The 27,005-nt window shown below is 56.9% G+C and overlaps 3 protein-coding genes and 1 non-coding gene across 4 annotated transcripts in view, besides 11 other annotated features; 1 reads left to right on the top strand and 3 right to left on the bottom strand.

Moving 5' to 3' along the window:
* PTSG_11360 (alpha-glucosidase II alpha subunit, family GH31) overlaps positions 1 to 3,039 on the top strand; it is a gene marked incomplete at its 3' end in the record, with an annotated part of 6,965 nt that extends 3,926 nt beyond the window's left edge. The window contains exons 11-18 of the mRNA XM_004987580.1: positions 96 to 343; positions 522 to 709; positions 981 to 1,180; positions 1,408 to 1,568; positions 1,774 to 1,850; positions 2,070 to 2,200; positions 2,472 to 2,654; positions 2,958 to 3,039. Of these exons, the coding sequence (XP_004987637.1) occupies positions 96 to 343; positions 522 to 709; positions 981 to 1,180; positions 1,408 to 1,568; positions 1,774 to 1,850; positions 2,070 to 2,200; positions 2,472 to 2,654; positions 2,958 to 3,039 (1,270 nt within the window). The remainder of the gene's footprint in view (positions 1 to 95; positions 344 to 521; positions 710 to 980; positions 1,181 to 1,407; positions 1,569 to 1,773; positions 1,851 to 2,069; positions 2,201 to 2,471; positions 2,655 to 2,957) is intronic.
* A 159-nt stretch (positions 3,040 to 3,198) lies between these two features.
* Positions 3,199 to 9,281, bottom strand: PTSG_11359 (uncharacterized protein; the record flags this gene model as incomplete). The annotated part of the gene is made up of 4 exons (XM_004987579.1): positions 3,199 to 7,552; positions 7,756 to 7,908; positions 8,074 to 8,349; positions 8,679 to 9,281. 4 exons carry the CDS (start codon positions 9,279 to 9,281, stop codon positions 3,242 to 3,244), a joined length of 5,343 nt encoding a protein of 1,780 aa, XP_004987636.1. The 3' UTR covers positions 3,199 to 3,241.
* A 318-nt stretch (positions 9,282 to 9,599) lies between these two features.
* On the bottom strand, positions 9,600 to 21,067 carry PTSG_13176 (uncharacterized protein). The gene is made up of 32 exons (XM_004987578.1): positions 20,929 to 21,067; positions 20,653 to 20,827; positions 20,319 to 20,439; positions 20,086 to 20,167; positions 19,615 to 19,707; positions 19,212 to 19,321; positions 19,004 to 19,122; positions 18,671 to 18,758; positions 18,427 to 18,603; positions 17,848 to 18,382; positions 17,465 to 17,788; positions 17,117 to 17,316; positions 16,383 to 17,050; positions 16,232 to 16,313; positions 16,059 to 16,184; positions 15,858 to 15,994; positions 15,566 to 15,616; positions 15,409 to 15,439; positions 15,047 to 15,145; positions 14,630 to 14,733; positions 14,208 to 14,306; positions 13,850 to 13,906; positions 13,623 to 13,706; positions 12,611 to 12,694; positions 12,302 to 12,385; positions 11,942 to 12,025; positions 11,521 to 11,604; positions 11,234 to 11,314; positions 10,951 to 11,110; positions 10,741 to 10,839; positions 10,453 to 10,563; positions 9,600 to 10,190 (listed from the first exon to the last, which is right to left on the bottom strand). Exons 1-32 carry the CDS (start codon positions 20,993 to 20,995, stop codon positions 9,903 to 9,905), a joined length of 4,704 nt encoding a protein of 1,567 aa, XP_004987635.1. The 5' UTR covers positions 20,996 to 21,067; the 3' UTR covers positions 9,600 to 9,902.
* Positions 21,068 to 21,998: 931 nt separating this feature from the next.
* Positions 21,999 to 22,212: a sequence feature (Protein overlapping with rRNA (PTSG_13175, EGD81319.1) was converted to a misc_feature.).
* A 91-nt stretch (positions 22,213 to 22,303) lies between these two features.
* Positions 22,304 to 22,439: a sequence feature (Protein overlapping with rRNA (PTSG_13175, EGD81319.1) was converted to a misc_feature.).
* A 263-nt stretch (positions 22,440 to 22,702) lies between these two features.
* Positions 22,703 to 22,827: a sequence feature (Protein overlapping with rRNA (PTSG_13175, EGD81319.1) was converted to a misc_feature.).
* Positions 22,828 to 23,019: 192 nt separating this feature from the next.
* Positions 23,020 to 23,085: a sequence feature (Protein overlapping with rRNA (PTSG_13175, EGD81319.1) was converted to a misc_feature.).
* Positions 23,086 to 23,254: 169 nt separating this feature from the next.
* Positions 23,255 to 23,319: a sequence feature (Protein overlapping with rRNA (PTSG_13175, EGD81319.1) was converted to a misc_feature.).
* Positions 23,320 to 23,350: 31 nt separating this feature from the next.
* Positions 23,351 to 23,412: a sequence feature (Protein overlapping with rRNA (PTSG_13175, EGD81319.1) was converted to a misc_feature.).
* Positions 23,413 to 23,592: 180 nt separating this feature from the next.
* Positions 23,593 to 23,643: a sequence feature (Protein overlapping with rRNA (PTSG_13175, EGD81319.1) was converted to a misc_feature.).
* Positions 23,644 to 23,776: 133 nt separating this feature from the next.
* Positions 23,777 to 23,843: a sequence feature (Protein overlapping with rRNA (PTSG_13175, EGD81319.1) was converted to a misc_feature.).
* Positions 23,844 to 24,056: 213 nt separating this feature from the next.
* Positions 24,057 to 24,176: a sequence feature (Protein overlapping with rRNA (PTSG_13175, EGD81319.1) was converted to a misc_feature.).
* Positions 24,177 to 24,328: 152 nt separating this feature from the next.
* Positions 24,329 to 24,390: a sequence feature (Protein overlapping with rRNA (PTSG_13175, EGD81319.1) was converted to a misc_feature.).
* A 776-nt stretch (positions 24,391 to 25,166) lies between these two features.
* On the bottom strand, positions 25,167 to 25,280 carry PTSG_20045. The gene has a single exon (XR_001137180.1). It is a non-coding gene; the product is annotated as a 5S ribosomal RNA (ribosomal RNA).
* A 1,581-nt stretch (positions 25,281 to 26,861) lies between these two features.
* Positions 26,862 to 27,005: part of a sequence feature (Protein overlapping with rRNA (PTSG_13175, EGD81319.1) was converted to a misc_feature.) that runs on past the window's edge.

Below are 27,005 nucleotides of genomic sequence, written 5' to 3'. Positions count from 1 at the left end.
AGGTGTGTGTGTGTGTGTGTGTGTGTGTGTGTGTGTGTGTGCGTGTGTGTGCGTGTGTGTTTGGATGAAATGCGCGTGTAGCGTGGTGGGATGAGGCTTGGTAGTGCTTTAAGTGTGACTGTGCTCATGCGTGGGCGCATACGTATGCGAATATGCATGCCAACACACTTAATACACTCATGCATATTCACACACACGCGCGCACACACACACCTGCTTTGTGTAGCGCTGGACAAGTACGAGGGCACGACGCAAAGCGTGTTCTTCTGGAACGACATGAACGAGCCGTCTGTGTTCAACGGCCCAGAGGTCACCATGCACAAGGACGCAAAGCACCTCGATGGTACGCCCCTTGCACGCACACATGCGCGCACTGTGTTTGCAAACTGCATCGCCACCGCCAATGCAGTTTGCTCTTCGCTTTGCAACCTGTGTCCACGCTCGTGATTGATTCGCAATCCAATGCACCCCATCACCATCACCATCACTCCCATCACCATTTCCCCCTTCCACGTCTTTAGGCCGAGAGCACCGTGACGTGCACAACATCTACGGCATGTGGCAGCCGGCCTCCACTGCGGAGGGCATTCGCCGGCGCTCTGGTGGGCACCAGCGCCCCTTTGTCCTCTCCCGCGCATTCTTTGCTGGATCGCAGAAGTACGGCGCCATCTGGACAGGCGACAACACTGCAGAGTGGGGGCATCTCAAGGTGCGCTGATGACCTGGCATTTCGTGTCGTGTGTGGTTTGTGTGTGTGTGTGTGTGTGTGTATGTGTATGTGTGTCTGTGTCTGTGTGTATGTGTGTGTATGTGTGTGTCTGTGACATCCTGTTTGCGTACTTGTTACTTGTTTCGTTGCTTGTTCACCTGGTTTGGCTGCCGTTATTCCAACGTGGCCCCGCTCCAACACCCACATTTGCCCACCATCTCACAATACAACCACGCTTACCTCCCCCCCCCACCTTTACCGCAATTCACAGGCAAGCGTGCCCATGCTGCTGTCTGTGAGCGTGGCGGGCCTCCCCTTCTGCGGCGCTGACATTGGCGGGTTCTTTGGCAACCCGGACACGGAGCTGCTTGTGCGCTGGTACCAGGCCGGCGCGTACCAGCCCTTCATGCGCGCACACGCCCACCTCGACACCAAGCGCCGTGAACCCTACCTCCTCGACGAGCCAGAGCAGTGCGTACCCGATTTTGTTTGTTTGTTTGTTTGTTTGTTTGTTTGTTTGTTTGTTTGTTTGTTTGTTTGTTTGTTTGTTTGTTTGTTTGTTTGTTTGTTTGTTTGTTTGTTTGTTTGTTTGTTTGTTTGTTTGTTTGTTTGTTTGTTTGTTTGTTTGTTTGTTTGTTTGTTTGTGTGCTCCGCGTAACCACCCCCCTCCCATCCCTCGCCACCACTGCACTACCCAGGACCATCGTTCGCTCGACGATTCATGCGCGCTACCAGCTGCTTCCGTACTGGTACACGCTGTTCCACGTGAGCGCGACCACGGGCGTTCCCGTCATGCGCCCAATCTGGGCCGAGTACCCCGAGGAGGAGGACGCCTTTGCTGAGGAAACAACACACCTCGGTTCGTCACCGCGTGTGATGGTGGTGGCGGTGTTCTTGTTCTTCTTGTTCTTGTTCTTGTTCTTGCCACTGTCATGCTCTTCTCTGATGCTCACTCGCCACCAACAACACCCTTTCAACACCACTGTCTCACCTTTGCCTGCTCCTTGGTGCGCCTCACCTCCGTCCACCTCCTCCCCCCCCCCCCGCTACCCCTGTGCTGCCAGTTGGAGGCGATCTGCTCGTCACTCCCGTCACCGTCGCCGGCGCCACCTCCGCCTCCGTCTACTTCCCGGGCTCGCAGGTGTGAGATGCTGCCCGTGTGTATGACTGTGTGTGTGTGTGTGTGTGTGTGTGTGTGTGTGTGTGTGTGTGTGGCGCATTGCGTGTTTGAGCGCTTCTGCAGCAGCTGCCGTGCTCGTCCCTCCACCTCTGCACACGCAGCCTGCACATGCCAGCATGCTAGTACTGCACTCACTGCGACTTACACGTCCCTGCGACTGTTGTCTGTGCCCGCCGCCAGCCGTGGTATGACGTCGAGACTGGCCAATCGCATGCGGCACCGGCCCGCAAGACCGTCGCTGCGCCATTGCGCAAGATCCCTGTCTTCCAGCGCGGCGGCAGCATCATCCCACGCAAGATGCGTGTCCGCAGGTAGCACAGGAACACATGGCCTGTCCATCAGGGTGTGTGTGTGTGTGTGTGTGTGTGTGTGTGTGTGCTTGCATGTATCGTGTGTCGATGACTTGTGTTGATGTGACCCTCTTTGTTGTCTTTATCATCATCATCATCACCATCATCATCATCATCATCATCATCATCATCATCGTCATCATCATCATCATCATCATCATCATCACCATCATCACCATCACCGCCTCACCTCTTCTCCCCCGTTGCCCCATCGCACCACAACTGCTGTCAGGACGTCTGGCCTGACCCATCACGACCCGTTTACGCTCGTGGCCGCACTGGACTCTTCGTCCACCGCTGAGGGCAAGCTGTACGTCGACGACTACAACAGCTACGCGTACGCCACCGGAAGCAAATTCCTCATCCGCTCCTTCCGCATCGAGACGCGCGGCAGCGATCTCGTCTTTACATCCACGTGAGCACAAGCACCGTGCATTGCTTTGTTCAATGTGGAGTTGTTGGTTCTTGCTTGTGTGTCTGCGTTTGTGTCTGTGTACTTGTGCTTTTTGATTGTTGGTGAAGCTGGTTAGCTTGCACCGTGGCGCGTGTCCATGAACTGACACACACACGCACACACACACACTCACTCACACTCACACTCACACTCACACTCACACACACACTCTCTCTCTCACACACACACACACTCACACACACACGCACACACACACTCTCTCTCACACACATGAACATGTCCTGTCTCGGTCGCGATGTACAGTGCGGACGAGAGCAGCGGCGAATGGACAACAGACGAATGGATCGAGCGCGTACACAACACCGCACACAGGCGAGCAAGTTAAGGAAAGAACGGCCAAGCATGTTCGGAGTAGGAAGGACACACGCACACGCACACTCACACACACACACACACACACACACACACACACACACACACACACACACACACACACACACACACACACACTCACTCACTCACTCACTCAAGCGCCCTCTCCCCTTCCAACCTCCCTCCGCTTACACACGCACACACACGCGTCAGAATCATGAGCATGGGTCTGGGCAACGCATCAGCTGTGGCGTTGCTGTTTCTGCTGCCTCGACGGCCAAGCATTCCGCAGTAAAGCCGTTGCAGTTGAGTGACGTGGTGGCGCCCAGGTACACATAGACCTGACCGCTCACTTGTTTCAGCGCGCCCACGTCCAGTGCCGCCCACGACTCGTCAAAGAGGTTGACACTGCCGCCAACGGTTGAAATGCTGCCGAGGCTGAGTTGCGTGAGGCCGTTGTCAGCGACAGTCAAGTCACCACCCACAGAGCGCAACGCGCCAAAGTCCAGCGAAGCCGCGGCACAGCCAGAGACCTCAACGGCACCGTCAATCGTGGAGATGCCGGCAAAGTCAATTGCAATCCCGCTGGCGCTCCCTAACCCTGTGACGTGAACGTTGCCTCCAACACGGGTGATGGCTCCAAAGTCCAGCTGCTGAAGCGCTTGGAGTAGATGGACGTTTAAGGTCTCCGCGACTTCCTGGAGGCCGCCCAGTGAAACACGCGATGCTGTGAGGGCGTTAAATGTTGCGTATCGGACCGAGCCTGTGAGCAGGGGGAAGTCGACGCTTTCCACGCCCACCGCCGTGATGGTAATCCCATCTTCGATGTGTGTGAGCGCGGGAAACGTGATCCTGACCAGCGGTTCGCAGTACGAAATGTCAACGGCGTGCACGCTGGCGACTCGATCCAGCTCCAGCGCTGACAGGCCGTCCATGTTGGCCACGCGTAGCACACCGGCAATCCGGGTCAGGGCGTTGCCAACGTCGACGTGCAGGAGACGAGGGTTCGAGCTCAGCTGCACATCGGCACCGATGGAGCGAATGCCGCCAAAGCCAAGGGAAGGCAGCGTGTCGCACTCATCCAGCACGAAGGACCCGTCCACGCGCGTCAGCGCCCCCACATCCAGCACGGCCAGTGCATCTGCATCCACAATCCGCAAGTCGCCGCCAATCACCGCCAGCGCCCGCAGGTCAAAGGTGGCGAGACTGGTACGACTCACATCCACAGCCCCGCCCACATACTCCAACGCGCCGACGTCAAGGTCAAGCCCAGCGTCACTGCTGCCAGAGACGTTCAGGTTGCGGCCGATGCGGCGCACGTTTCTCAGATCGATGCTCGTCAGCCCACTGTTCATGGCGAGAACGCTTCCGGGCACAGCCGTGATGTGGGGGCCCAGGTCCAGGGTACTGAGGTTGGCGCAACTGCGCACGTCAATGTCGCCGCCAACGGCAGTGATGTCGTTGAGCGGGAGCGAGGTCACGGCAGTGCTGTGCACGACGAGACTGCCGCCAGCAAGGCTGGTCAGCTGCCCAAACGAGACGCGGGTGAGCTGGCTGCTGCCGGAGACGTCCAGCGAACCGCCAAGGGACTGCAACCCTGGCAGCAGCAGCTGCTGCAGCGACGTGCGCGACAGCAGCAGGCTGCCCGTGATGGCGGTGATCTGGCCGAGCGAGAAACTGCTCAGCTCCGTGTTGCTCAGGTCAAGGTCTCCGTTCAGCGTTGTCATTGAGGCCGGAGGCTCAAAGGAGGAGAGCGTAGTGTTGGTGATGACGATGCTGCCGCCAATCTGAGTGACGTCTCCAAAGTCAAACGAGTTGAGGGAAGCGCTGCTGGCAACGACGAGACTGTCGCCAATGGTTCTGATTGCGCCCAGGTCCACGGATTGGAGGTTGTCGTTGATGAGCTCGAGCGAGCCGCCGATGTGCGTGAGTGTCGCTGGGAAGTTAATGGAATAGATGGTGTTGTGGCTGAGGATGAGGCTGCCTGCAATGCGGGTAAGGGTGCTGGAGAACAGGATGGAGCCTAGGCGGTTGTCGGCGAGAATCACGTCGCCGGCAAACAGGTCCACCTTTGTCGCCACCAACGTGTACAAACCGGTCAAGCTCAGATCCAGGTCACCGTGCACCGCAGTCACGTCACGCAGGTCCACATATTGCAGCCCGTTGTTGTTCGCGGCCAGGACGCCAAACTCAAGGCTCGTCAGCCCGTCAAACGACAGGCTGGACAGCAGGTTGTTGCTAAGATCCACGGCGCCGCCGATTGTCGCAGGAAACGCCCTCATGCTGGCGGAGGGGAGCAGGTTACCAGCAAGAACAAGGCTGCCCCCAATGACAGGGAGCACCGCGGTTGCTGCCCCTGCTTGTGTTGATGAGGCGCCCTCGCCGAGAATAGCGTCAAGGTAGTCGAAACCGTTGTTGCTGAGGTTCACATCGCCGCCTACCATCGTCAGCGCGCTGCCAAACGCGATGCTGGTCAGGGCGTTGTTGCTTACATCGAGGTCGCCACCGACGCGCTCAAGTCCCGAAAAGTCAACGGCCGTGAACCCGCAGGTCGCCAGGCTGAAGCTGCCGTCCACACGTGTGAGTGAACCCAGCTGCAGCATCGTCAGGCGCTCGTTGTTGCTGATGTCGAGCTCACTGCCAACGGACGGCACGTGAGCAAAGTTGATGAACTGCAGATCGTTGCTGGAGAGAACCATGCCGGCGCCGACGTGTGCCAGGTCGTTGAGCTGGATGGACGTGAGCAGGTTGTTATCGCGCACGAGCAAGCTGCCGCCGATGGTGGTCATACGCGCAAGCGCCACAGCACGAACAGCGGTGCCTGCAAGCACCACGTCGCCCCCAACACGCGTGAGCTGCCCAAGACGGACTGTCTCGAGGTGGGGGGTGTCCTGGCGCATGGTTAGGGTGCCGCCGATGTGTGCGATCCTGGCAAGGTCGATGCTCGTGACGGGAGTTGAGGCGAGCGAAAGATCGCCTGCAACCTGTGTGAGCGCGCCAAAATCGATGCTGGTCAGGGAGGTGTTGTTGAGCACGACGCTGCCACCGACGCTGGCCACCTGCTCAAGGCTGAGTGAGTGGAGGACGGTACTGTCTCGGAGATCAAGAGATCCGCCAATGAAGGTCAGTTGACGGAAGTCAACGTGCGTCAGCGCGCCAAATCCAGCCACGCGGACGCTCCCACCAATGCGCTCGACGACGCCAAAATCAACCATAGCCAACATGGGCAGCAAGGACGATGACTGTACAGCCACACCGGCAAAGGAGGAGGAGGAGGAGGAGGAGGAGGAGGAGGAGGAGGAGGGTGAAGGTGGTGTGGTGTCGATGATAAAGTCACCGGCGATGTACGTGAGGTGGGAGCCGAGGCTCAGGGACGTGGGGCTCGTAGCGTTGGCGACGACGTGCACCGAGCCGTTGACACGGGCCAAGGTGAAGAAGGCGTCGCAGCAGCAGTTCTCCACACGCTGCACCTCGCACACGGGCCCTGAGTTGACGGCCGCATACTCCACTAGGGTGGTTGACTCTGTGTCCAGGCAATCGAGTGTGAGCGGCAGGATCGTCTCGCACGTCGCTGCTGCCGCGCTGCTGGGGCCATTTCCACCACCACCGCCGCCGGCTGACGTTGCCGCAACGGCTGCAACGATGATGATGACCAAGGCGAAGACTGAGACGCCTGCGATGATTCTGAGACGGCGCTTGCCGCACGAGCCAAGTCCGCACAGCACGCACAGCGCGGAGCACCAGGCGAGGACCGGGTTCTCAGTGAGAGAGCCCTTTCCATCGCCACGCGCTGCCCTTGCGGCCTTTCTTGGGCGTCCCTGCTGCTGTCGCTGTGCATGCTCGTCATGTGCACCGCTGGTGCCGTCGCCGCTGAGCTCCATCTCAAAGGTACGCAGCTGCTCGGTCGTCGGCAGACCAAACTCGTCGTCCTCCGAGATGTGGTCGTACTCGGGCTTGAGGTGCTCGTAGTCGGGGTTGGCCATGATTTGCCCATAGCAGTTTGGGATGGACGAGGATGGCCGCGTGCTCACAGGCTCAAGGTAGTCCTGGCCCTTGCTGTTGCCGGGCGGCGCTTGCTCCTGTGGGCCTGGCTGCTGCTGTTGCCTCTCTTGATCGCGCGCTCCTGTTGAGGCGTTTGCGTCGCCGTACACCTTGAATGAGCTTGGATCGATGGCCGTTTGCCCGGCTGGCGGAACATGCACATAGAGCGGTCGCGTCGGTACTCCGCCCGGGTTCGTGGGATCGCCGTACAGTCGAATGGGCTGATCAGCACGTCCCTGACCGACGGCGGCGGGCAGGCCTCGCATCCCCGCTGCACCACGCGAAGGCATTCCACTGGGGTGGCTGCCGTGGTTGCTGCCAGCCTCACCGGAGTGAGCATTGGACAATGTGGCTTCGTAGTTGGACTGCGGCGAAGAATGGTGGCTGGGCTGCAGGGACTGCACATGTCCGGGTTTCAAGGGTGGTGTGCTTCCCTTGGGGGTTGTCTTCTCATACACGTGCGGCAGCACCACGGCATTCCCCAGCTGAAGGTGTGCAGGGGATGGAGAGGGTTGGGAGAGCAAAGGAGGGCAAAGGAGAGGAGGTGTGAGGCAGTTGTGCGAGAGCGCCTCGTGTGTTGTGTTGTGTTGTGTTGTGTTGTGTTGTGTTGTGTTGTGTTGTGTTTGTGTCGTGTTGTGTTGTGTTGTGTTGTGTTGTGGCAGTGTGTTGGAAAATCGCCGGCACGTACCGGGAGGGGAAGCGAGTGAGGGTTGGTCTTGAGATGGGAGATGATGGCTTGAAGCGTGGTGCACTCCTTTGGCAAGAGCTCGTTGTTCAGGGAAAAAGAGTGACTGTCGTGTTTCGTGAGCGTATGCTCCTCGACAACGCCCTCCCGTGCGAGCTGTGCAGGGAAACAGGGTGTAGGAGGAGGAAGGGGAAATAGGGCAGGCGACAAGAGTGGTCACGAAAGGAAAAGGAGAGAGAGATGGTATGAAGAAGGGTGAGTATGCATGGACAAGTTCATCCACACACACACACACACACAAACACACACACACACACGCACCAGGGCTATGATGATGGTGTTTGGTACAGGGCCATCCCGCAGAATAAATGTGCCAGGTGGGTGCTGCCCGTTCGACAGTGCTTTCTGCGCTTCAGCTTGCTGAATTGGGAAGGAGCGCGCAACTTCAACTGCGAGATTGACAGCCATGCCAGGCTGATCGACAATGTTTCCATCTTCGTACAGCTTGTCCGTGTTTGTGTCCGTGCTTGCAGGGATCGAGCCTTCAACTGTTGGCACCAAATTGATGGATCGAGCCTGCCTAGAGAAGGAGACGCTCTGGTGTGGAGAACATGTATTTGCGTGTGTGGTGGGAGCGGGGGAACGCAAGGTGAGCGCCCACAGCACCAGACACACAAGTGCACGCACCCTGCGCGCACACGCACACCCGCACACACGCACACACACACACACACACACACACACACACACACGCACGCACACGCACACGCACACACACACACACACGCACACACACACGCACACGCACACGCACACGCACACGCACACGCACACGCACACGCACGCACACACACGCACGCACACACACACACACACACGCACACACACGCACACACACGCACAAGCACACGCACACGCACACGCACCATTAGTTTGTCAGAGATGCATGCCAGGACGGGAGCGGGAACACTGATGGTCGTGTCCGTTGTTGTGTCCAGGTGCCAGTCAACTTTGGTGGCGTGAGCACTGTGCAGCAAGCGCTCCTGCACCGACGGCGAATTAAACGCAGACTGGCACATGTCGATGACCACAAGTGGCTTCTGGTGCTGCAACACGAACGCAAGGTCGCTCGCCGTCGGGTTGCGCTTCTGCTGCTTGCTCGAAGCCTTACTGTTCTTGTCCGGACAACCAGTGTCGCCGTATTGTTGGCAGGCGGCGTCGCTTCCGCTGTCCTGGTCTTGATCATCATCAACGTTGTCATCACTGGGCGTGCTTGCAGGCACCTCTAATCCGTAGGATGGCGTCCCCAAGATGACCACAAGCTTGCATGCACGCAAAGCAGCTGCACGTGGCACGTCCGGGCCATGAGACGATGAGCTAGTGCTTGAACCCGCGGACGGGGTGGGCGTTGGTGTGAGATCGAGAAACGTGTCCAACGCACGGTCATCCAGGCTTGCCTTCAGGGTTTCACCGGCCGCGTCGGCTTCTCCCGGCACCGCCGAGATGAACACGTCACACGCCCTGCTCATGCAGGCGTTGTGGGCTCAGTGTGGAAGGAGGAGGGGTGTGTGCTCAATGGTCGATTGGTGGAAGCCGCGTGTTGTTGTGTTGTGTGGAGACAACAAGCACAAGGACAAAAAGCGAGAAAAGCAAAATGGGGTTGTTGTTGGTCTCGCTCATGTGAGCAAAAGGCGCGCAAAGGGGACAATTGGAGAAAGTTTTGCCCATACTTTCGGCGCTCATGCGCGGCAGTGTGTGTCAAGGACACGCACAAGAATCAATTGAATGCTTTGTTGCGAAGTGAAGTGAGGGTCTGAAGGTGTGATGCGACGCGCAAGCTGCAAAAGGGCATGTATTTTGATAGGAAAAGCATCACGTGTTTGGGGCGAGGGGGTGAAGCAAAGAAGCAACGCGTAGGGGCCCTCACGCAGTGCACTCGAACAACAGCAGATGTACGCAACAGGACTGACATGAGGAGAAACAAGAAACGCTTGAAATGATGCAAGGCAAGAGCGTGCAGAGCTCAACGCGACATTGCGACGGCACGCAACACTCAGGGCATCATGCAACATGAAGACAGGACGGCAAATGTAAGCTGAAAGGGAGTAATGGCAAACTGGAGATGAGACAGGACCGATAAAGGCGTGACGCTACTCAGAACTTGCCAGGGAGCACTTCGTTGCTTCTTGGATCAGCTTGATTGCCGACCCAATCTTGACACCGGCCTCTTTCAGCATGGCTTTCGTCAAATCGCCGTCATTCACGGCCTCCACCAGCACGTCCAGCTTATCGATGCCGTGTTCCACCAAGGCTGGTTCAACGTGCGGCAGCAGCGAGTGGCGCTTGAGCCATTCTGTCAGCTCGGGCTCAAATGGGGATGATGAAGAAGAAGCAGGGGTTGGATGCGGTGGTGCAGCGGAGGTTTCGGTTGAAGATGACTGCAACGCGAATGAGCAAGAAGGTTGATGAAAGAGGGTGTGATCGTCAAGTGGAGGAGGAGCAATCACGCCTGCATGCGTTTGCATCCCTGTACAGACATACACACACATATACACAACACACACACACACATACACACACGCATGTACACAACACTCACGCACACATAAACACAACACGCAACACTCATACACACACACACACAAACACACAAACACACATACACACACACACAAACACACACACACACACACAACGCACAGCTTGGTCCGAGGACTCTTGCTCATGAAGCTTGCTGCCAGCAAGAATCTCCTCAATGCTGGTGATGGCAGTGTGGCCACCGGCTTCAGCCAAATCGTACGGCGTCTCTCCCTGCAAACGTGAGCACGTGCAGTCAACACGTGCAGTAATGTAATCACCAGAAGGTGGGAGATAGCGGAAGGAAAGTTTGGCAGAAGTACAAAGGAGACGACAGCGTCGAGCAAGGAACCTAGGAACCAGTGCCCACATTATTATTGGGCTCAACACAAGGGGAGGGGTGAGCCTCACCTCGTCATTCTCGATCACAGCATTGGCGCCGTGTTCGAGGAGAAGGTTCGCAATGGCAAGTTGGCTGTATTTGCAAGCGATGTGGAGCAACGTGTCGCCCTGTGTAGATTGAATAGAAACGGACACGGAGCACGTATGGTGAGAACCCACGAGCACGAGCATGCGAGCAGTGGAACAACAAACCAGTCCCTTCATATTTCATGAACACACGTGCTCATCCTGTTCGTTGATGTCTGCATGGTCTTGGTTGATGAAGGAAGTGACAGCGGGAACATCGCCACCCCTGCAAGCCACAAACAGTTGCTTCAGCTGCTGCTGCTTCTCCTTGCGTGCTTTGATGAAGGCGGCCTTGCCCTCCTTGTCGTCAGACCTGCAAACACAGAATCACATACGGGATGGGACACGATCATCACAAACGCAACGCAGTCAGTGTGCGAGCGAGGGAGCCAAAGTGCACAGCATCAACATGGAATGAGAACATGCATTCACTGACCAGGTTGTGAGGATCACTCGGTGAACGGGCAGCGCGGCACCAAAAGCGCGGGCGGTTTCGGGGGAGAAGTTCTTCTGGATCCTGAACGGCATACAGCATGGTGGTATGTAGTCGAAGGGAGGAATGTGGTACATGCGTGACGAGTTGGTTTTTGTGGCTCTGCACGGACATGCAAGCCGGATGCACCATGTTGTGCTGTAGCATGCACTCAGCCATCGTGCTTGATCGCGTTGCCCGCAATGAGGGACGCGATCATGCATGAGGTGAACGTAGTGCAATCGGCGTACTCAAGCTGTTTCAGTGTGCGGTTGTGGCCCAGGGCAGCTCCCAGCGCCGCGCCTCCAACTGGGGTGATGGAGTTGCTGTCCAAGCTAAACATGACAAGGAATGCATGCGGGAAGGGAACGAGTGAGGGAGCAGGAAAGGGGCGGCAAATTGAAGGCGAGCAGCACATGTGAACACCACGAACGACGCCGCGTCGTGGCTAGGTCATGCACGGTGCAACCTTGCGCGCCTGCAATTCGGTGGTAGAGGCACATGCACAGGAAACAAACTGATTGCACAACATGTGACAGCACTCATGTTGCAGTGATGCGCACACTTCACACATAGCGGGCTGTGCCTTGAGCTGTCAACGATACTCGCAAGAACAAGCTCAATGGTATCCATCCCTGTCGAGTGGTTGGGGGGAGCAGGGTTTCGACTCACAACAGGCGTTCGAGACTCGTGTTGACCTTGAGCATCTCCGCCAACGCTATCGCGCCGACATCGCTGATTTGATTGCTCATCAGGCTGTGCATCCAAGCCAGAGGAGGAGTGGAGGTTGACGACAGTGAATACGATGGTCAGAAGTGATGAGCGGGTGTCAAGCAGAATGGGTGAAACGCAGAAACTGCATTCCGCATTCGCATACAATATGCATGTGCACACACACACATACACACACACACACGCACACACACACACACACATACACATTAACGCACACATTAACACACATATCAACACATCAACACACACACACATGCTCACGGCGAATACATTCAATACAGGTGTGCCCTCGCTCACTTGAACGATTTAAAGTTGGTGTTCTGCTTCAGCATTTCTGCAAGCGCCACAGCACCCTCATCACGAATGTGATTATAATGCAGCCTGCACAAACAAGAGGAATGTGAAGTGGAGGTTGATGACAGTGAATACGGTGGCCAGGAGCATTGGGAGGGTGTCAAGCACATTGAGTGAAACGCAGCTACTGCAGTCTGCATTCGCAAACAATATGCGTGCACACAGACACAGACAAAGACACACTCACACGCACGCACATAAGCACACACATGCTTACAGCGGGTACATTCAGAGATGTGAGCCCTCACTCACTTGAGCGATTTGAGGGTGGTGTTATGCTTGAGCATCTCTGCAAATGCAACAGCGCCCTCATCGCTGATGGAGTTCTGATGCAGCCTGCGCACGCAAGACAAAGGTGGAGTGGATATTGCCCACAGCGCATAGGATGGCCAGGAGCAATGAGAGGGTGTCAAGCACAGTGGGTGAGATACAGTAACTGCATTCTGCATTCACACATACAATGCACAAACGTACACACACACGCACACACACACACACACAATGCACAAACGCACACACACAATGCACAAACGTACACACACACACACACACACACACACACACACATGCACAAACGCACACACACACTGGTCGTTATGCGGTGCGTAAACCGTATTCGTCTTCGAAGATCTCAGACTGGCCCGAGATTTATAGCTTAAAGAAATTCGCCCGAGCAGCGAGCCCGAGTCTTCCCGACAATAGATTACGGCGAGAGTGGTTGCTATCTCTCGATTCACATCGCCGCATGTCACCCACCCGTGGGGGCATCGTTTCTGACGCTGCTTGGGTTATAACGTGTCGGAAACAGCTATTGAAGGCTTTGCAGTGTAAGCGTGAACCTCGGTCTTTCACGTCGTGCATGGGCGAGAAGCCAGAGCGCGCTATTAGGGGAATGGCTATGCGAGACATACCCATCACTGGGCCCGGGAGACGCGCCATCTAGTTCCCTAAACTGGCTCGTTGCTCCTCGGTAAGCCACGTACGCTCGTCTGTATTATACCCAGGCATAAAAGGATTTGAGGGTATGGCGAGGGGTATGTCCTTGCAGATCGGGACCTCTTCTTCGAAGATCTGACACACACAATAGCCAACGACACACACACACACACACACACACACACACACAATGCACAAACGCACACACACACACAACACACAAGCGCACACACCATCACACACACATACACCATCACGCACACACAACACACAGACAAAATGCACCACGTTTATAGTGAGTGGTTTCCATGCGTGTGTCCGCACTCACTCGAGTGACATCAAGGAGGTGTTGTGTTTCAGTCTCCTTGCCAGTGCCACAGCGCCCTCATCGTTGACGGAATTCAAATGCAGGCTGTGCACGCAGAAACGCAGGGAATATTGATGAGCACCTGAATGTGCGCGAGAAGAGACAAGAGGAAGGAGAAAGAAGGCGCAACATGTACACACCCACATCAACCATGCGTGTCGCACGACGTAGTCCACATCATCACGTACTTCAGTGTTCTGAGACAGGTGTTGTTCTTGAGCGCCCTGGCCACCGCGCACGCCCCACTTTCGCAAAGGCGAGCAAGAGAAAACCTGCAATTCCGAATTGTGTGGAACAACGAACAAGAGAATGAGGATAGGGCAAACACGAGACCGGTGCAAAGTCACAACCTGACACATATAGAAGCAGAGAAGCTCTTCGTGCGTCCCGGCAGTGCCACAAGCACACACGCACACATATACACCGAGTGTGACAACATTCACAGACGACATAAGGGCACATAGCGCAAAGAAGAGCACATGTCGAAGGTCCTTCACGTGATTATTCAATCTTCAGATGTGACAACGGGTTTCTGTTTGTACTCACCCCACCCAGCTCCCACACGTGTTATTGGCGATGGCCCTGATCTTCTCCTTGTCAGAACACGGCAAATCAGTCAGTTGCAGCAAGGCCTCCACCTCCAAACTTTTACAGCGAAACATGTTTGCTGCTTCCGAGGTGTTTGCTGGAGAAAGCAAGCTCTCCTCTGCTTCTCTGCCTCGCCGTGCGTGTATGCGTGGTGTGTGAGTACGCGTTGTGAGTGAGTGTTATGAGTGGGTATGGTGGTGAGCACACGCGCATGCGCCTGACTGAATTACACAGCTCACACCCCCTCCAATTAAAAGAAAAGCATGTGAAAACTTACACCATTGCTCTCCAGCCACGACTACTTGCCATATCTTCATCCACGAACCGGGACAAGTCGACTCAGAGGAACCTTCCTGATTGTGTTCAGCGAACGAACACACCATCCTTCAGGAAACAGAAACACGTCGATGAGGGAATGTGCTGTGGCGTTGCCTTTCCCCGGGTGGTCGTCGGCGGATGACTGCTGTCTTGTTGTTTGGCTGCACTGCAAGTGGCACCATGCGATGTGGCTGTTATCTTGAGCTGTGCTGTGTCTCTGGTTCTGCCTTCCTCTCTTGCTTGGATGTGCGTGTTGGTGCTGACTGTGTGCCCGTGTGTGAGGGCTGTTGTCGTCTCTTCATGTCTTGACTCTGCCCCCAATGTATTACTGTTGGAAACGATTGAACATGCAAGGCAGAATCACCACAACACGGCAACCAGCAACCAAACACACATCACTGACAAAGGAGAGTGGCAGAGCAAAGAGACAACAAGCAAGGAAGGAAGGAAAGAAGGAAGGAAGGAAATTCAGTATGCACGGCATACGTGTCAACAAACAGCCAACGCAGTGGCAACAACAACGACGCATCATCAAACACCGCATGGCGCACTGCAACGCTGCTCTGTCGATGGCCGGTCTGAAGGAAGAAAGACATGCACGCGTGTACCAGCCACGATGCGGTGGTTCCTCAGGTGGGAAGTGATTTGGTTGACAGCCGTCTCGTCATCGCCGTCATCGGTGTGCACACACGCCAATTGCACAGCCAACCACAAAGGAAGGGTGACTGCGTGCCATGCACCCCACACACATCCACCTCCTCCTTCACTGCCGTTGTCACGCATCGCAGCAGCTGCTGTTGTCAGCGGTGGCACCAACAACAGCCAGCACACGCATGCCCACCAGAATCACGATGGCCACCTCCTTGCTGTTGCTGGAACTCGTGAGGAATGCAAGCACCACCACCACCACCACCACCACCACCACATCAGCTGTCGCTGCTGTTGCCATGGTGTGCACTCCCACCACAACCATCAACGCTGCTGGCATCTCTTCCAACAACGCCGTGGTGGTCCAAGAGCCAACAGCATCCGATGCCTTGACCTGGTTGCTGTCGTTGTCAGTGGCTGTGGTAGTGGCAGCAGTGCTGGGATGATGATGATGATGTGGGAGGTGAAGGTGGCATGTGCTGACAGCACTCGATCACAACAGGTGCGATGATGGTGGCTGCTGTTGTGGTTGATGTCGGGATGTGGCGTCCACGTGAACTGGCAAGCGTGCGTGCGTGTGAGGCTCCAGCAGTTGCTGTGCGATGGGTTGGATCGCGTGTGCACCCGTGCAACCAAAGGGACGAGTCGTCCAGGAACGCGTCGGCCTCGCACGGCGATGCGGTGAAGGCCATGACGGTAATGTCGCCAGAGACGGATCGGTTGAAGAGGCGCGCCGTAAAATCCTCGTTGATGGAAGCGACGGTGGCAATAATGGTGCCCTGGCGCAGGTCGATGCGCAGAATGAATCTGCGACGCATCCTGCGTCGTATTGATGGACTGCACCAGCGCGGCCTCAAACATCTCGCGGCGCGGCTGAGTGCCGGCAAGGGCGTTGAACTTGGCGTCACAGATGAGCGAGACGAAGTACGCGGGCACGCACGCACGGTGGGAGCACCTCAAATTGCGTCGCTCATGGTGGCGCAGAGGCGGTCTGTCGTGGCCGTGGGCGCCGACACCTCGCACTCCGTGTGCTGGCACGAGCGCACGCGCTGGCACTCGCGGTCGTTGACCAGCGACGGCGCAACGAGCTCGTACTCGCTGGACAGGAACTGCGTTCACGGCGAGCAGATGCGGTTCTGCGTGGGCATGAGCGGGCGCGAGATGAACATGGTGCTGTTGGGGCACGTGCGGCCCATCTGGCACTCGCGGTCCGTGCTGATGGTGGGCGCGGCTGTCTCAAACGAGCCAGGCTCGCAGGGCGACACGCGCATGCAGAAGTCCGTGGTGCTGTCGCGGTAGAACAGGCCCTCGATGCAGCGGCGGCACTGGCGGTCGGTGAAGATGGTGGGGCGCACCACCTCCTCGTAGCCGAGGTCGCACTCCGTCACAGGCGTGCAATTGCGCTGGCCAGAGAGGGCGGCAAAGTCCACGCCAACATGGCACGGCGTGCACGGCGTGTGCTGGCGTTGCGGTCCAGGTCGACGGTGCCGGCCGGGCACAGGAACTGCTTGCAGGAGCCGATGGATCCCGCAGGCACATGGTGGCCGTAAGAGGCACGGCTGGCAGGCGGTGATCGGGTTGCGGTCGTCGTCGGTGGTGCCGATGGGGCACGGCTCGCACTTGGCGTCGGAGGTGGAGGTGGGCGCGGATGCGCTGCTCGCCAGGGTCGCACTTGGTGATGAGGTGGCACAGGCGGTCCGCTCGTACTCCGTCGACGGGTTGCACTGGGTTAGGTCGCGGCAGATGCGGTCCGTGGTCGGCGTGGCGGTGGGGAAGAGCTCAAACTGGAGAACTGGTCCTGGTCGCACACGTCGAGCGTCATGCATGCCGTGTTGCTGGTGGCGGTGCATGGCGCGCTGCGGTACTGCTCATCGGAGCATGTGCTGCACTGCTGGCAAGACGTCGTTCTCTGAGTCGCAGGCGCGCAGGATGTATGTGGTTGGCAAGCACGCGGAGCAGCCGGCGCACTGCACGTCCTCCAGCGCAGAGCAGGCGCGAATCTCGAAGCGGCCACTGGGGCACTCAGAGCACTCGAGCGTGCACTCGCGCTCAGAGTCGAGCGTGAGCGCCTGGCTTCTGGAAGGTGCCAAACTCGCACTCGCTCACGGCCGTGCGTGGAAATGTACACCCAGGCAGTGCAACGCGTCACGCCCACGCACGTGTCCTGGACGTACTTGCGGCAGAGGCGGTCGTGCTGGCGTGTGGGTTTGCAAAGCGAATCTCTCCTCATCCGGGCCGCCCTGCGTGACGGGGCGGCACGACTCGGCCTGGCCGTTGGACGGGCTTGAAGGTGGCGCCGAGCTCGCACTGGCTGCACACGCGGTCGTTGGTGGGGGTGGGCTCGGCCGTCTCCTCCTCGCCGGCGTCGCACGTGGTGATGATGGGGAGACAGGGCACGCCCTGGCCAGAGACAGCCTTGTGCGTACCCTCTGGGCACTCGTCGCAGACGCGGTCGCTGATGAGGAGTGTCATGGCCCGCACCTGCTCAAACCCGGGCGCGCACTCTGTGACGTCCATGCACGAGGGTGGCGGGGTCGCTGTCGTGGTCGTGAGTGCCCGCGCGGCAGGTGAAGCTGGAACAGGAGCCGTGGCAGCCCGCCTCCGTGTAGTGGCCACCGGGGGCACATCTGACAACTCATGGAGCCGTCGCTGTCCGAATCGATGGTGCCGGCCGAGCAGTCGCGGCGCACGCGGTCCGAGGAGCAGCAGGTTGGCGCGGCGACCTCCTCCTGGCCGCGCTCGCACTCCTCAGTAGGCTCGCACCTGCTGCCGCCAATGGATGGGGAGAACTCCGTCACGCTGTCGCACGGCCGACAGTCGGCCGACTCGGCGTCGTAGACAAGGATGAAGCTAGCGCTGCACTCACACGTGTCTGTGCAGCCTGTGCAGGAGCGGCGTGCCTCGTCGGCATCCATCTGGCGAATGGTGTTGTGGATGCCATCCTCGCCTTGGCCGGCGCAGCACACGTCAAGCACAACGTCGAGCTGCTCGTCCATGGGCCCGGCGCACACCATCTCCTCAAACAGCTGCGTGATGAGCTTGTTGCAGGTGAGCGTGTCGCAGGAGCACAGGCGGTCCGTGGTGAGCGTGGGCGGGATGGTCTCGATGAAGGGCTCCTCGCACACGCTGGTGGGGAAGCACGAGGCGCGCTCCGGCAGCGGCTGGTACTCCATGCCAAAGGGTGCAGCTCACGCATGTGGTGGTTGCGCACGGCGTTGCCAGAGACGGACTCCTTCTGACCCGGCTTGCGCTCGGTCCAGGAACAGCAGACGGCGTCAGAGGACGCGGAGCGTGGGGTGGAGGCCCAGGTGCCCATGCCGCACGTGGTGCATGGCACGCAGCGGTGGTCCTTGGCGTAGTAGTCGAGAGGGCAATGGGCAATGCACGACTGGTGAGGTTGCCGTCGCACAGGTTGATGCAATGGGTGGCGTTTGGTGGAATGGCATTCAGCACACCCGTTGGCCGAGCTCATACTCGCCGTCGGGACACTCGCTGATGCAGTGGCCGATACTGGAGGTGAGGCTGAGGTTCGCACTCCGATAACTGGAGGGGGAGGGTGCGGGGGTGGAGGGGAAGATGGCGTGAGAGGCAATGACAACACTGTTGTGCGTATTGAGGAACCGCGCACCGCTTCATCTTCTCAAGGATACAGGACTCAAAAGAGGCTCTGAGGACAAGCACACACACACAGACACACACAGACACACACAGACACACACAGACACACACAAAGCCAGCACAAGTAAACATACCATTGGCCCATGATGAAGCTATCTTTGAGGACCCACCGCACGGTGTTGTGCACCGTGTCGATTGTCGTGCGGTTCTGCTGCACAGCCTGCTCCAAGTAGCTGTTTGTAGTGAAGCATGTCTCCCTGAGCTCCATATCCACGCCACCGTTCAGCGTCTTCGCGGCTGCGTCGACGGAAGTCACGGGCGTGCTTGTTGGTGTCGACCATGTTTGCAAATTGCACCGCAGTCTGTTCCAATCGTCACCATGTCACGCTTGCACTGTCCGCGCACGACGTCGTTGAGCAGCATGTTGTTCGCACACGATGACACACATTTGATGCTGGTGTTCGAGCACATGGCAGTGAGTGCCCGTGCTTGTACTGCACATGAGACACGTGGCAGAGGGGAGCGGGATGATGAGGAAGTGGGAGGTGATGGGGATGGCGCAGGCATGGTGGCGTGGACGAACTGACAAGAAATGCTGATGGGAGGTGCACGAGCTGACACACACACACACACACACACACACACACACACACACACACACACACACACACACACAAACACACACACACACACACACACACACACACACACACACACACACACACACACACACACACACACACACACACACACGCGCGCGCGCGCGCGCGCGCGCGCGCACAGACCTCGGTGTCCCAGAGATCAAAGGTGGAGATGTTCCCGTTGAATGCCATGCGGCTTGTCTCGACCAAGTGCGCGTCAACGTGCCTGAGACCTAAACGCGATGGAGCGGTGACAACAGTGTAAATGACACGACCGCCATCAAGTGCAAAAGAGGAGGCGTTGCTGACACGGTTGTGGGCGTTTGCATACACATGTGTGTGTGAGGTTGGATGCGTGTGTGTACCTGCTGTCATTTTCTTGTACTTCCTGTCTGGGCCGTCCTAGCAGCCCGTCACGTAAGCAGCAGCGTACTCGCCACTCAAGAAGGGGCCTCAGAGGTTGAGAGGGGTGCAGTGAAGATGAGTGTGTGGGCCTGCAAAGTGTGTGAGTGAGTGTGAAGGGGGTTGGGGGCGTGGGTACAACTGTGGTGGAATGATCGCATGTGTGTGATGTGTGCACCAGCATCAGCAACATGTGATGAAGGGCACACCTGCGAGTCCGATCATCTGCAAGACGCCGCCGCCCCTGTGCCAGTTGAGATTGTTGAAGGCGCGCATCTCCGTGGATATGACCTGAAACCAAAGGACCGGTGGGGGTGGGACGAGGACGGAGGGAATGAACGACAGGAGCTTTGATCAAGAAGAAGCCGACATAGCAGACGTAGGCACACACACACACACACACACACACACACACACACACACACACTCACCCTCGGTTGACGGCTGCGCCAAGACCTGTGGGGCCAATGAAGGTGGTGGCACACTTGTCCTGGCTGATGATGCACGCAGAGGCAACGGCCGTGTTCATCTCCACCAGATGCAGATACGGCGGGATGTCAAGCCTGCGACCCATGCACACACACACACACACACACACACACACACACACACACACACACACACGCACAGATGCAAGTATGAAGAGGGAGATGGTATTGTTGTGTGAGTGGTGGTGGTGGCGGCGGTTGATGCGGCTGTGGCACGAAGAAGCGGGGAGGGAACACAAGCAGGCAGAGTCACGAGTCACTGCGTGGGCGCCGAATGTCCTTTCCCACCTCTTGACACCATAGTCAAGGAAGGCGCATGGGCTGGTGACGGGATTAGGGCCAATGGGGCCGGCCTTCTCATGAAGGCTGAGGCGTCCAATCAGGTCGTCGAGGCGGGCACAGATGGACAGACTCGAGTTACAGAACGGTAACTCCTTCGTCGCTGCAGGCAGGCATGCATGGCCTGACGAGGCAAGGTGCAACAGCAGTCACGTATGAGCTGAGAGAGAGAGAGAGAGTGTGTGTGTGTGCGATTGTGTGTGTGTGTGTGTATGTTGGGATCACCTGTGGGAACGGGTTTGCCGGAACAGTTTGCTTGGATGATGTTCATGCGATTGGCTGCTCCGCACATCTCGGTGGAAGTCCCCGTGCATGGTTCATTGCAGTCGGAGGAAGGCTGGACAAAAGTGTGTGTGTGTGTTGGGTGGGGGGGGGGAGTGTGAATGCTGACACAAATGTGTGCACCACACACAGACACACACACACAGACACACACACACACAGACACACACACACACACCGCCGAGACTGCGCGGTGGAATTCAGCTTAGGTGTTTGCAGAAGAAGCACAGGTAGCCAAACTCAACAGCGCTTGAGGGGAAACGTTCTTGAAGGTGTAGCAGAGCGTGGCACACGCCTCACGCGTCATGGACGTCTGCGCCATGTTGCCAGCAAACGCAAAGGTCCGATTGTCAGCGCGGTGTGTGCGAGTGTGCGTGTGTGTGGGGGGAAGGGGAAGAGGTGTTGGTAGGTGAGCGCAGCGATGGGACGAGGGGATGCGCACGCAAGTCATTTCACACACACACACACACACCTTGATCTTGGAGGTTGGTGCATTGGACTTGAGCTTGAGACGACGCTCGCCACGGCGGCTGAACAGCAGCACACACAGCACAGTGCCACGAAACACCAGGAGCGCTGTGACTGCCGTTGCGCGGCATCTTCCTTCTTGTCTTCTTCCCCACCAAACAAAAAAAAAACCGAATTGTGCCGAGTCAGCACTTTTCTACTTCGTTGTTGAAAGGGTTCACTGCTGTGTGATGGAAGGCAGACGCACACGCACAGACACGCACAAGCACGCACAGGCACAGACACGCACAGGCATGCACAGGCAGGGGCGAACGGCTTGACAAGGAGCAGTGCTCTGCGTGGAGGAACGAAAGGGAAGGCGGTATCAACTGCTGTGTTGCTTGCAACTGGGACAAAAGCACGACAAATGCACGGCAAGCCAGCCAGCCAGCAGGCAGTGAATAATCACAGAGAGGCAGGTCTCCGTCTTGGTCCGTTTGCATACATGTGTGTTACAAGCCACAAAACACTGTCAGTCAGCCCACCGTCTGGCAACAGCATCCAAGATGCACTCGGCAAGGGCACTGGCAATAGCGATTAGGGTTGGTGGCGTCGTCGCCAGCAACAGCCTCATCTACGGCATCCCTCCTTTTGATGCAACTCCCACCACCTCTGTGCTCATCATCAGCCCATCAACAACAGCAACAGCAATGACAGCGGTGACAGCAACAGTGACAGCAGCAGTGGATGACACGACCACCATCAATAGTCTGCAAGCCGGTTGAGCCAAGTGGGCACTGCAGGCGGCGTGCTGGCTGGCTCACAACACCCTCCTCGACGGGTGTGACCACTGATCGCAGCACGAACACAGCAGACACCACCACGCTTGATGAGCTGCTACACGGCGGATGCAAGTGGATCAGCGGCGTGGCTGTGGACAAGGACCTTTTCCTGCGACGGCATTCCATGCAACTCGCCATCCATCCTCATCGTCGATGCAGCCGCAAGTGCGGTGGGCGCAGCCGTGCTGTCTGTTCCAGAAGTGGTGTGATGGTGTGTGTTGGCTGGCAACGACTTGCACATGACATGCCCTGGCTCGTCCATCACCTCCTCCTCGTCAATCCACGATGCTGACACAGGTAGGCGTGTGTGTGTGTGTGTGTGTGTTTTGGAACGGAAATGCATCTTGGGTTGGTACGCACCATGTGCGACTGCTGATGCTGACACGCTTCACCAATCCTGTCTGTTCCATCTCATCACACAACCTCAGTGAATTCCACCACCGTGACGGCCTCGATGTGTCCATGCCACTCTTCTCCATGGTGACATTCATTCACACCGGAGCAGTGACGCGTTTCGCCCACACACACACAGGAAATACCTCGTCATCTACTGGTCTGTGCATGCACGTGTGTGCTGTGTGTGTTGTGACGTGGTACGATGTTCACTGCTGCTGCTGCTGGGTTTAGAGGGGCTGGTGTCGCTCATTGCACCACCGCTCGCTCTTGTTGTGCCGTGACTGCAATCTCACTCCAACCCTGTTGTGGTGCGGCTGCTTGACGTGTGCCTTCTTTCCCTGTTGTGCAGACGCACTATCAAGTCTGCTCATTCTGATGCCATGCGCAACCACCTCCCCAAGCTGCACAACGACAGGTGAGGTGTGCTTCGCGTGCGAGTGTTGTGTGTTACTTCGTTCCGTGTCCGTGTGCGTGTGTTGTGTGTTGCCTCGGAGTCAACTTGTTTTGGTGCTGTGTGTGTATCTGTCTGGAACCACCTCACACACACACACACACATCGCCTGTGTTTGCTTGTGTATGCGCAGGGACATTGTGTTGGTGTGCGCGTGCCGGTGGTTTGGCGAATAGCGCATGGGCCGTGAGGGGAAAGGTTGGGTATGACCTCTCGTGTAAGCAGGCAGAGGAAGAGCTCAACAAGTACACATACACAGAGCTGGCGCTGGAGACCAAGTTTGGGCTCATCGTTGAAGGATTGGCTACCACTCCTTCAGGTGTGTGTGTGTGTGCATGTGTGTGTGTGTGTGTGTGTGTGTGTGTGCGTGTGTGTGTGTGTGTGTGTGTGCGTGTGTTGCAGACGATTTCGGTCCTGTTTGTGCTCATCATCCGCCTTCCATCTCCTGTCATCCCCCTTCATGCCTCATAGATCATGGTTGCGGGTGCCATCCCCGTCATTGTCGTCGATCACTACGCGCTGGTGCGTATGGATGGATTATATTGTGTGTGTGTGTGTGTTTCTTGTGTGTCACATCACTGTGTGGATGTACCCCTCCCGTCGCTCATGGCGCAGTGATGTGATGTTCTGGCGTTTGCTTTTTGCATTCTTGCAGCCCTACCAGGGCCTGCTGGACTGGGAGACGTTCAGCATCCGCATTCCCCGAACACAGGCTCCTCGAGGTGTGGTGATAGATCGGTGACATGGGGATGTCAAGCGATGCGTGAGCGGATGATGTTGCTTTAATGGGGTATGTGCTTCGTGATGGCTTGCATGTCACGTCGCTCACACACACACACACACACACACACACATATATACACACACACACACACACACACACACACACACACACACACACACACACACACACACACACACACAACTGTGTTCAGCTTCCGAGGATCCTGCGGTCGATCCCTGTTGAGGTGGTGGAGATGATGCAGAGACGCGTTGTGTTTGTGTTTGAGGAGTTCTTCAAGTCCCTCTCCACCCAAGTGCACACAGGTGAGGGAGTACGTTGTTGGCACAAGGAGTTGTGGAGTGAGTATGGGGAGTATGGTGTGGTGTGTGCGTTCTCGCTTGTTCTCGTGTCCATTCAACCACTCTCACCATCTGCCAACTCGTGTGTCTTGTCTGTGTTGTTTGCTGCTATCAGCACTTGGAGTCTGCCAGGATCAACCTGTTCAGTGGCGACAACGCGTCGCAGATGTACGTGTGTGTGTGTGTGTGTGTGTGTGTGTGTGTGTGTGTGTGTGTGTGTGTGTGTGTGTGTGTGTGTGTGTGTGTGTGTGTGTGTGTGTGCAGGGGATCGTGCGCAGGGGTGCGAATCAGCGCGGTCACCTCACATAACATCTTGCTGCCACCACCAACACCTTCATGCGCACAAACACGCAAATGCTCGCAGGGGGAAGATGCAAGTGGAAGGGTTGGCGTACGGCACGCCCAATGACACGCCACACGATGTGATGCAGGAGTCTGTATGGTGCAACACCCCTCGCCCACCGACGAAAGACGGCCAAGGACAATGCCCCCATGTGATGTGTTTGCGTGTGATGATGAGGATGAGGAGGATGAGGAGAGGACGAAGATGTCTTAACAGCGTAACCAAGATCAGCTCTGTCACTAGTTCATTAGTTCAGCCCACCTGTGTGTGATTCCTCTGCGTCAGTACATGGAAGTAAACGCGTTGAGAAGACACGATGTCAGGCAAGCAGTGTGTGTGTGTGTGTGTGTGTGTGTGTGTGTGTGTGTGTGTGTGTGTGTGTGAAGCAAAGCAACGCTACAGTCAAGCAACAAGAGAGAGGGAGATGAGCCAACACACGCCACCACCTCGTCACCCCCAAGTTGAAGCAACTCAGTCAGCAAGCAAAGAAGAAGAAGAAGAAGTAAACCAAATCAAGCCAAGCCAAGAGAGAGGAGGAGAGACAGCAACCACCACAGCAGCAGCACCACAGCAGCTACAGCAGCAACCCCATATGGAAGAGAGAAAAAAAAAGGAAAAGAGCAACATCACCCGTGATTCCCGCCTGGTCACCCACGGCAGTACTGAACGGGCCCAAACGGGCTTAGCTTCCGCGATCGGACGAGAGCGGGCGTGATCCCGTTGGTATGAACGTTGCCGACAGTGGAGGAAGACAGGCAATTTATCAAGGCAGAGCCAGCAAGCAAGCAAGAAGAGGAAGAGGAGGAAAATCGCACACACACCAAAAAAACCAGCAGCAGCAAGCAGAAACGAGCGAACAACAACCAACCAATCCACTCGCCGTTGCTTCATTCTTCTTCTTCTGCGCAGCAGCTGGTGTGTGATGGTGATGGTGGTGGGAATGGTGATGGTGACCATGGTCGTCGTCATCGCTGACAGGCAGGTGAGAGATGCGGTGAGTTGAGATGAAGATGAGGTGAGGTGAGGTGAGGTGGGGATGTGTCATTGATTCGTGCACACGCACACGCACACATTGGTGGTTGTGCGTGCCACGTTCCTTCCTTCCTTCCTTCCTTCTCTTCCTTCCCTTCGTCGTCCTTCTCGCTGACGCACACACACACACATGCACATGTGCAGGGAGGGTGTGCGCACCGTCTCTCTCCCCCTTCTCTCCCCTTCTCCCATCCTTCCATCCTTCCATCGTTGTCCATTTCCTTCTCCTGTGATGAACCACGCACAACCAACCAACCAACCAACCAATGACCACATGAATGACCCATCCATCGACAGGTGAGGGTGAGATTGAGTGCACTCACTTCTTCCCACTCACTCCGTGCTCCTCCTCTTCCCCTTCTTCCCCTTGCACACTGCGCACAGCAACAACAGCCACCATTAACAACACAAACAACAACACAGCGCACGCTGTCATCGTGCACACACAGCCACACACAGGTGGACCACCATCCATCCGTGCATGGGTGGTTGGATCACATACCAACACACACCACTGCGTGGTACACACCAATACACACACTCACACACACTCTCACACTTGCTCACCATTGTGTGGTGACAGAACAAGTGCCATCAGCCACCGTCATGCAGCGGCGACCCTGAGAATGGATCATGCAACCTCTCAACCAGTGAGCAGCACACACATGAGAGAGGGGGAAAATGACATCAACCAGCATCACAGCCAATGTGTATACATGTGTGTGTGTGTGCACGGGGTTGTGTTTCTGCTCCTCCTCCTTCTGTTGTCTTTCTTCTTTCTGTCTGTTTGTGACATGCTGCTCACTGCTCACTGCCGTTGTTGCTTACTTGTTTTTGGTGGTGCGTGCAGATGGGTGCATTCCATTATCATCAGCAGCAGCAGCAGCAGTAGCAGCAGCAGCAGCAGCAGCAGGTGCTGGCTGATGCGTGAGCCAGTGGGCCAACCAACCCCCCAACCAACCAACAATGACTGCGTGCTGACAGACGATTGGTACTCGAACCACTGCATCACCCAGACAGGTGTGTGTGTGTGTGTGTGTGTGTGTGTGTGTGTGTGTGTGTGTGTGTGTGTGTGTGTGTGTGTGTGTGTGTGTCGACGTGCGTGTTCTCTTCTCCACCATCCACCCACACGCCATCACCACCTCCTCATTTTCTCTTGTGTGTTTGCTCACATCCTTCCCTTCCCATCCTCAACACCACTATCACCACCACCTTCCACACTTGCTCGTTTCCCCTTCCTTCTTTCTGCTGTCGCCACACACAGAGGGCCTTGAGCCAGCAGCTGTCACCCCTCCCCCTCCACCAGCCACCACTGCTGTGGTGGGATGAACAGACGGGCGCTGCCATGTGATGACCATCCAGCCACCCTTGTGCGGCTGCGGAAGCAGCAACACCAACTCACACCACAACACAAAGCAAGCAAGCA

Source organism: Salpingoeca rosetta (assembly GCF_000188695.1).
Source record: "Salpingoeca rosetta unplaced genomic scaffold supercont1.44, whole genome shotgun sequence".
Lineage (NCBI taxonomy): Eukaryota > Choanoflagellata > Craspedida > Salpingoecidae > Salpingoeca > Salpingoeca rosetta.
Note: the sequence above shows the minus strand (reverse complement) of the source record. Positions and strands in the feature narration are given on the sequence as shown.

Excerpts from the sequence above, each read along its gene's own strand:
- PTSG_13176 (XM_004987578.1), bottom strand. The coding sequence starts at position 20,995 with ATGTGCGGAGCAGCCAATCGCATGAACATCATCCAAGCAAACTGTTCC. Across the intron at positions 19,708-20,085 it reads GCAGATGATCGGACTCGCAG|GTCTCAGGCACGTTGACGCG; the intron begins GTGTGCCCTTCA and ends CATCGCGTTTAG. Across the intron at positions 10,564-10,740 it reads CTGTGATCGAGAATGACGAG|GGAGAGACGCCGTACGATTT; the intron begins GTGAGGCTCACC and ends TCACGTTTGCAG.